The 8841-nt window shown below is 47.1% G+C and overlaps 1 protein-coding gene across 1 annotated transcript in view; it reads right to left on the reverse strand.

Annotated features, from left to right (window-relative positions):
- CNTN4 (contactin 4) overlaps nucleotides 1-8841 on the reverse strand; it is a 122150-nt gene that overhangs the window by 50781 nt on the left and 62528 nt on the right. The window contains exons 3-4 of the mRNA XM_018571640.1: nucleotides 7866-7992; nucleotides 2773-2948 (exon numbers count right to left, since the gene is read on the reverse strand). Coding sequence (XP_018427142.1) covers nucleotides 2773-2948; nucleotides 7866-7992 — 303 coding nt within the window. The remainder of the gene's footprint in view (nucleotides 1-2772; nucleotides 2949-7865; nucleotides 7993-8841) is intronic.

The following is an 8841-nucleotide window of genomic DNA, read 5'->3' on the forward strand; positions in this document are numbered from 1 at the left end:
CCCCCCACCCCTGACTGTCTCGTTGTTGCGCTCTTTAGTAGGTCTCGCGTCCTCGTCTGCTGTGTGTTATTCCGTCGCAGCACGTCTCTGCCCCTGCCCTGCTGTTTGATGTCGCGGCTGACAGCTGAGCGGATGTCGGAATGTGTCATTTTTCAGGGGGCCCCTCCGTCGCCTTGCCGCGGGCAGGAGGGAGGACTCCGACGTCTTCCTTTGATTTGTTGATGTAAAAAAAAAAAAAAGAGCCATAATGTAATGTGACTGTCACCGCTACAAATATTTCCTAATTAATTGACCTGAACTCAATCTCGTGCTGATCATTTAATTAGCCGCAGTCCAGCAGGGAGGAGGGGGGCAGGAAATTAAGTGTGGAGGGACGGGCTGAAGGGATAGCGGACACGTTGCCGAAGTCTCCTAGCAACTCCAGTCACCGATAACCAAAACCCAACAGATACAGGAAAGGGAAGGAGAACAATGTTTACTTAAACTGTGTGAAAACCCAACAATACAATTCTCCTATTGGCTCCCTGTTAAATATACAGTACCATTGAATGTGTTTTGTTATATCTGTTAATCCTGACAGGAATCCAGTGTGCTGATCACTTCCTGCGACTCAGGGCCGGTGCTGCCACTAGGCAAACTAGGCAGCCGCCTGGGGTGCACTGAAACCTAGGGCGCAGCCTTGAACATTCACCCCCCCACGGCACCCCCGTCTATTTCAAATTACAAAAGCCAATAGCAGGCTGGCTTTTCCACCCGCCCACTGAGCAGAGGAGAGTAACTGAGAGACAACTTTCTCTCTCTGGTTTGCGCCTCTGCTCAGTGGGTGGAGTTTCAATAGCCAGTCTGCTATTGGCTATTTCAAATTACATTACATCCACCTGTCACCTGCAGAAGCTAACCCGCAGGAGATTGGGGGTTGTGCCACGGGAGGGGGGGGGTGGGGGTGCAAGTAGCTGGTCTTGCCTAGGGCGCAAAATAGTCTAGCACCGGCCCTGCCTGTGCTCCCCATCCATGCTGAGCTCTAATCAATCAATACTGTTACCAGCTATCTCAGCAGACTACAGGACATTTCCATGTATGGAAAACAGGCAAGGTGGGTCTCCTGTAGTCCCCAGATAGCAAGCAATTGTGCTGCAAGTTTGAAAAATAACTCGCTAAACTATTGCAGACTTGCCGAGCTTCACAATTTTGTTGCACAATTACAGCGAGTCTGCATTGCAAGTCTCCAGACCAGCGAGCTTGCAGAGCTCTCGCTAAGACCTGCAGGACTCTTGCTGTAGACTTGCCAAGCAAATTTGCTACAAATTCAAAAAGTGTCGCCTAGAACTTGTGCTGCGAGTGTTCTGCGAGTCTACAACCGGCCAGGAATGTGTGCAGCAAGGTAACAAAAATTACAATTTAACCCTGACACAAGTTTGTGGCAAGTTATCCTTGCTATCTGGGTCCTGCCCCAGAGTGACAACACAGCTTCTCCATAGATACAGTACAGTGGGTGAGCGTTGTCACATTAGGACAGGAAGTTCGCTATTGGCCGAATCACCAAAAAAAAGGGAAAGAAAAAAGAAAATAAATTCAGCCACCACATATAAGGACTGGTAAGCTGCAATATATGACATTTATGTCCTTTTTTATACATTTTAATGGAAGATCGAAGTGAACCAATCCACCCAACTAATCAACCCTATTAGAGTTTTAATTTATTGCGGGGATTGCTGCCGTGAGTGGGCGGTCCATGCATATTTAGAGGTGGGGTCTGGACAGGATCAACCCCACAAAGTTGTGATGGGAGGTCTCTGTATATTTAGAGGTGGGGTCTGGGCAGGACCGACCCTTCAAGTGGGCGGAGGAAATGCAGGATACGGGATCATAATGTTGGTAAGAATGCAACAGACGGGGAGTGGCGTGTGTTTCCTTGCCACTCTCCAAAACCAAGCCAAAGATGGTCTCTGATGCCAACTGTCCCCCATTACTGCGCATGTGTAGTAACTCAAAAGGGCGTTACTTGTGGGAATCAGGGACGCAAATACGCAGTCTCCACATTTTTAGAGGCAGGGTTGTGGCGGGAACAATCTGTAAAGTGGGCGTGGAAGGCAGTCCCTTCATATTTAGAGGTGGTGTCTGGGTAGGAGCAATCATAAAGTAGATGTAATTTGAGAGCACACAGCCAGAAAGTGGGTGGGCGAAATGTGGGTCGTGATCCCTACAATGAGGCAGCCTGAGGCTTTTGGCTCAAGCGGCATCTCTTTGGGTTACATTGGGGGAGGGCAAGCTACTTTCTGTCCAGAGCTAACAGACCTGGGATGCTGTGGTCGGCACCCTGTCCAGCTCTTGGCAACAAGTGATGTCACCAGTTTCCAGGAGCTGAGCGGGATGCTCTGGCCGGCAATCTGGACCCTCCAACAGAACCTTCACCACCGGCAACCCCCCATCCCCCCAATGCTCCCCATCCACCCTCTCACCTTTCTCTGGATGGACAACACCAACAGATACCTACAACCCCCCACAACCCCCAGTTGTGCCAATCACAAGTAAGCTTTAAGTGGTATAATGCAATGCTTCAGTGACAGGTGTGTGTACCCGCCGTGCCATACCGATATACAGAACATTGGGAGGGAAGCACCACAGGAAAACAGGTCTGTGACAATTGCTTTCTCCACAGCCACCAATCAGCAGCCACTATGACTGTCCTAAATCGCCACAAGGTAAAGCCTTATTGCATGGTGTTTATCGATCGATCCCTACACTGAACGGAGAGAAAAATCTGTCACTCACAAGCGAACTGGAGGCTAGCCTTGCGGCTCAGGATGGTCCCCACCGAATTGGTGGCTTCACATTGAAAGATGCCGACATCTCGGTCCCGATCCGGAGAATTGATGATCAAACTTCTGTCTAGAATTCGGTAGCGATAATCCTGGGCTTCATCTAAAAGGGTGCCGTTCACTCTCCACCTGCAGATATATCAGAAGACACAAAGGTGCTCAGCCAATCAAGAAGATGAAAAATATGTGGTGGGTCTGACGTGCGGTAAGGTGATCACATGACCCTTTAATCAAGGGCCCATATGAGTCAGGTGAGGGCCACACAAGGCATATTTAAACTCAGAGGGTAAAATAAAATCTCCAAAACACAAAACTGCTTATTGCTGCTGTTCCAGATTTATGGACAATTGCTGAAAGACTCATCTTATAAAATTCAGGAAACTTCAGAAAATTAGTTAAATACATAAAACAAAGACATACATGTGATGATTTTTACATGTCAAAGTAGCTAGTTCAGCTAGTTTTGTAGCACATGTATAAATAAGCTAAAAGAAAGCACCAAAGTCACGACAGGAAGGCAAAAGGTAACCAATGCATTTCGGGGGACACCTATTCCCCTTCCTCAGTGTTGCAGGACCGCAGCCCTTGACCTGATATGTCGGTACAACCATGGCCAGATTTAATCTCTCTGCTGCCCCAAGGCCAGGCTCCTCAGTGCACCCCCCCTACCCGCCAACCCCCCCATGGAGAATGGAAGACCTGCAGACTGCATACCTGTGACCTCGGCGACATCGCTGGGATCACTTGTACAAAACAAGTGGCGGCTTCCCCGCTGTACATTTAGTTCTGCTTGCCCAAAGCCGGGCTAAATATAGAAAACAACTACCCGCCCGGCGCCCGGAACTGCATGTCCCGGGAATCGGGATATAGGAATTTCACATCCCTGCTGTCCCTCTACTCCCTGCTGCCCCGAGGCTGGGCCTTGGTTGGCCTTGTGGGAAATCCGGCCCTGGGTACAACAACCTAATAATTTTCTCCTGCAGAGATTTCTATCCAGGAGCTTTTGTTTGGAATCCAATAGATACTTTTTGTTATATTGTTTAGGTTCTGATGAAGGTGGATCTGTGATCCCCAAAATGCGTCGGATGCCTTTTACCTTCCGGTTATAATGTATGATGATCACAATAAATAATTCTGGACTCTTGAGATACATTTTGGTACTCATATTTACATGGATTTTGCAATTTGGGTGACCCCTTCCTTTTGGGGAGTCTCCTGCTATGTGGAGAGCTGCCAAATCCGAGCCATAGGGCTCAACCAATTATTTATTTTTACAGGTTACAGATTTGAGTCCAGTGCCTTACCCCAACTTCTCTTTAGTCTTGTGACCCAGACATTCCCGCCAGACAGAAGAGGTGGAGAGTGACAGCAATATCTTTTGCTTTAGCTTTACAGTTTCCTGTGTCACCAGCCTGCTCAATGGAGATTTGGATAATGGCAGATTACTGTCCAATGGGCAGGCTAAAGACACAGAGCTGGCAAAGCAGGAAATAGTACTGTGGTTAGCTGACTGGGCAGTGCAAAGCAATGGATTAAAGCTCCACACTACAAGTAAATGGGCCAGGTCCAGTTTTATTCCAGTGTAGGGTCAGGTAGATGATCAAAATTGGAAGTCAACAAGGGTTCAAAGATCTCCCTGCAGGGCTAGGTGAAAAGCGATAGGGAGCAATGGACCAATGTAGGGTCAGGTAGAAGATCAAAAGAGGAAGTCAAGGAAGGTTCAAAGATCTCCCCCTTCTTCAGGGCTAACTGACAATCGATAGGTAGTACTGGACCAATGTAGGGTTAGGTAGAAGCCCATAAGCAGAATCCAACGTGTTTTTGGGTCTGAAATCACACCCTTCATCAGGGCTTGAAGGGGAGAAACAATATACTGTATATGGACTTAATTGAGGGTACAATGTCGGTGGTGTTTTGACCAGTATATTATCAAGCGCAGGGACTCGTCAGCAGGTGGGTTGATGGCAACATGTTTCTGTAGTGCTTCAATCTTAGATCTGTTGTATGAAGCAGTACAGGTTTTGTGAAATCTAAAGGTTGCTGCCAAACCAGCTGTTGACGAGTCCGGTGCCTGACATTATACTGGTCAAAACACCCTCATATACCCTCATATAAGTCCATATATATTGTTTTGCATCTTTACAACTGAGCTACAAGCTCTTATCCTTGGGAGGTGCCATCTTAACCTCTATTTAGATTGCAGTTGCCATGGTGCTCCACATGTGATCTTGTATGGCACCAGTCATATGAGGGCTTGAAAGTTCAGTTGAGAGCGGACATGAGCACTCTGGCAACCTTGACAGTTGGCATGCCTTAAAAGTAACTGTTCAATTGGTGGGTAAAGTTCCTCTTTACACTCCGATGAAGGGGGCGATTTTGGACCCCAAAAACGTATTGGCTTCCTCTTTTGATCTTCTGCCCGATCCTACGTTCGAATAAAATTGTATCTGGACTATTATCTTGTGGTGTGGAGCTTCAGTCTCAGATGTGTTGTTTTGCACTGCCAACCAAGGAAATTGTGTGAATCCTCTGGTGTGTAGAAGCTGCCAGCTTGGTAACCAGGTAACCTGTACTAACTCCATTATAATACTATTGTATCGGTAACCTGTACCAACTCCATTATAATACTATTGTATCGGTAACCTGTACTAACTCCATTATAATACTATTGTATCGATAACCTGTACCAACTCCATTATAATACTATTGTATCGGTAACCTGTACCAACTCCATTATAATACTATTGTATAGGTAACCTGTACTAACTCCATTATAATACTATTGTATCGGTAACCTGTACCAACTCCATTATAATACTATTGTATCGTTTGTATAGTAATACCAATAGGACAAGCCTAGGGTCCAGCTACCTATCCACTTTCCTATGTGTAGAGACGTCTGGATTCTAAAACTGGCTGAGCAGAATTATAAATCTTCACCTAGATGTAGCTGAACTGTCTATTTGGTTCTCAGAGTCCCTCTTCAATATTGTAGGGTTATGCTTAAAAAACAAACATAAATCTCATGAATGATTGCCTGATTACTCTCCAACTTCCATTAAAGTCTACAGAGGTTCGGAGATTAGTCACAAGTACTTTCTCATGATGAGACAATATTTTTAGCAAAGGACGGCAGTCATTTAGTCAGATAACTGCAAATCTGCAGAAAAATGCAAGGCAAGCTATCAATGGCAGATGGGTATAGCGGCACTAACTGCAAGATTAAAAATTGCTGGTGTAACGCCCTCATCATGAGACAGTATAGCTAGAAATAGTCAAATTCAGCTGGACATGTTCTGTAATGTTGAATATTCTCCAAACCACTTCATCGGTTCTAATGAGTATCAGCAAGATACACCGCCATATATATCCACACAGGTAGCACAGACACCATCATCCAATCACCATGGAATGTGTAGTTGTTGGTTGTCCAAGAACAGGATGGGAGGTATAAAAGTTGATGAACCTCCCTGTTGTAGTTACATAATCCCATCCTTGGTGCCAGGAAGTCTGTTTCGGTCTTAATCCTTCGATTTACAATATGTGAACCGTTGGTAAAACATTGGGGTAGAGAATTTAAAACAGCATTATACATGTTAGCAGTGGCGTCACAAGGGGGGCTGCAGGGGGTGCGGCCCGCACACAGGGTGACACCATTGAAGGGGTGACACCAAAATGACTGACAGTCATTTTGGTGTCAACCCCCCCTCTGAAAAATTGGGCACTCGGTCAAGATGGCCGCCGGTAGGTAACAGCGGTACAGTGTGTGATGTCATCATGCGCGTGAACGATGATGTCACTGCGTGGTGTCCCCCTCCTGGTTTGGTGGGGTAGAATTGCTGGAGTATGTCCCTGGTATGGTAGGGGTATAAATGCTGCGGTATGTTCCTGGTATGGTGGGAGTATAAATGCTGGGGTATGTTCCTGGTATGGTGGGGTAGAATTGCTGGAGTATGTTCCTGGTATGGTGGGGATATAAATGCTGGGGTATGTTCCTGGTATGGTGGGGATATAAATGCTGGGGTATGTTCCTGGTATGGTGGGGATATAAATGCTGGGGTATGTTCCTGGTATGGTGGGGATATAAATGCTGGGGTATGTTCCTGGTATGGTGGGGATATAAATGCTGGGGTATGTTCCTGGTATGGTGGGGATATAAATGCTGGGGTATGTTCCTGGTATGGTGGGGATATAAATGCTGGGGTATGTTCCTGGTATGGTGGGGATATAAATGCTGGGGTATGTTCCTGGTATGGTGGGGATATAAATGCTGGGGTATGTTCCTGGTATGGTGGGGATATAAATGCTGGGGTATGTTCCTGGTATGGTGGGGATATAAATGCTGGGGTATGTTCCTGGTATGGTGGGGATATAAATGCTGGGGTATGTTCCTGGTATGGTGGGGATATAAATGCTGGGGTATGTTCCTGGTATGGTGGGGATATAAATGCTGGGGTATGTTCCTGGTATGGTGGGGATATAAATGCTGGGGTATGTTCCTGGTATGGTGGGGATATAAATGCTGGGGTATGTTCCTGGTATGGTGGGGATATAAATGCTGGGGTATGTTCCTGGTATGGTGGGGATATAAATGCTGGGGTATGTTCCTGGTATGGTGGGGATATAAATGCTGGGGTATGTTCCTGGTATGGTGGGGATATAAATGCTGGGGTATGTTCCTGGTATGGTGGGGATATAAATGCTGGGGTATGTTCCTGGTATGGTGGGGATATAAATGCTGGGGTATGTTCCTGGTATGGTGGGGATATAAATGCTGGGGTATGTTCCTGGTATGGTGGGGATATAAATGCTGGGGTATGTTCCTGGTATGGTGGGGATATAAATGCTGGGGTATGTTCCTGGTATGGTGGGGATATAAATGCTGGGGTATGTTCCTGGTATGGTGGGGGTATAAATGCTGGGGTATGTTCCTGGTATGGTGAACATCTTCAACACCGACTACTACTATCTATACCATGACCTGGATATATGAAAACCTTCACAGACAACGTGAGCCAGCTTATACACCACAGCACAGGTACCTACCGCGTGACAGGTTTGGGGTGGCCCTGAGCCTCACACACAAGCCGCAACGTCCGATCTTCGGAGTCCAGAGGAAAGACAATATTGGATGGCTCCTGGGTGAACACCGGGCCCTGCAGGGTCAGCTCATCTGCAACGGCAAAGGGGGCACAATTTTAATTTCGCACTAATATTGCTTAGACATAACGCATTCCCCCGCAGAGACGCATCAGCTATTACTGTGCGGAGAGAGCAGCGGCGGCAATACGGCTACAAGTCCCCACAGCGGCGTGACCCCCCGGACCTCTCCGCAGGAAGGCTCAGAAACAAGACGTCTCCTGTTGTGTGTGAAGGTGGCGGAAGAATTGTGCATTTGCACATCGAATAAAATGTGTTGCATCTCCGCATATTTCCCAGCCTGCAAATTTCCAGATTTCATCTTAGCCTAGCAACGGAGAGAAGAGGAACGGGTCTGTTTACGCTGCATAACTAATTCCCAGGGACCAGGTGTCTTAATGAGGATTTAAAAACAAAGATAATGTTGTCTTCCAATTTAGGGCATACAAAAAAAATGAAACAGATTCACGAAGAGACGGGCGCTGGAGAAGAAATGGGGGGGGATGGGGGGATGCCACTGCTCTTCTCCAATGGAAATGTTGGTTTCCTGGCTGATGATGCCGGGGGTGATTTCCCCTTTCTGATATACTTGGGGAACGTTGTCACTGGGACAGAAAGCAACTGATAATCCCAAATTTTACCAGGGGATCTCCTCTAATGGAGACACTTGTTCCAGTGACAACTATCTGAGGGCTTGTTCATACAGAAAGCGTGTGCGTTCCAGAGCGGTAGCTTGCTGGAACGCACCGTGATCGCTAAGAAACTTCTTCCCGCATTTTGGGGCCGGAGGGGGCGTGGCGGTGCATTGAATTCAATGGCACCGCTTCCACGCCCCCCCCTGAATTCAGTGGCACCGCTTCCATGCCCCCCCCCTGAATTCAAT

Source organism: Nanorana parkeri, unplaced genomic scaffold (assembly GCF_000935625.1).
Source record: "Nanorana parkeri isolate BGI_ZX_2015 unplaced genomic scaffold, ASM93562v1 scaffold1798, whole genome shotgun sequence".
In the NCBI taxonomy this organism is placed as follows: Eukaryota; Metazoa; Chordata; class Amphibia; order Anura; family Dicroglossidae; genus Nanorana; species Nanorana parkeri.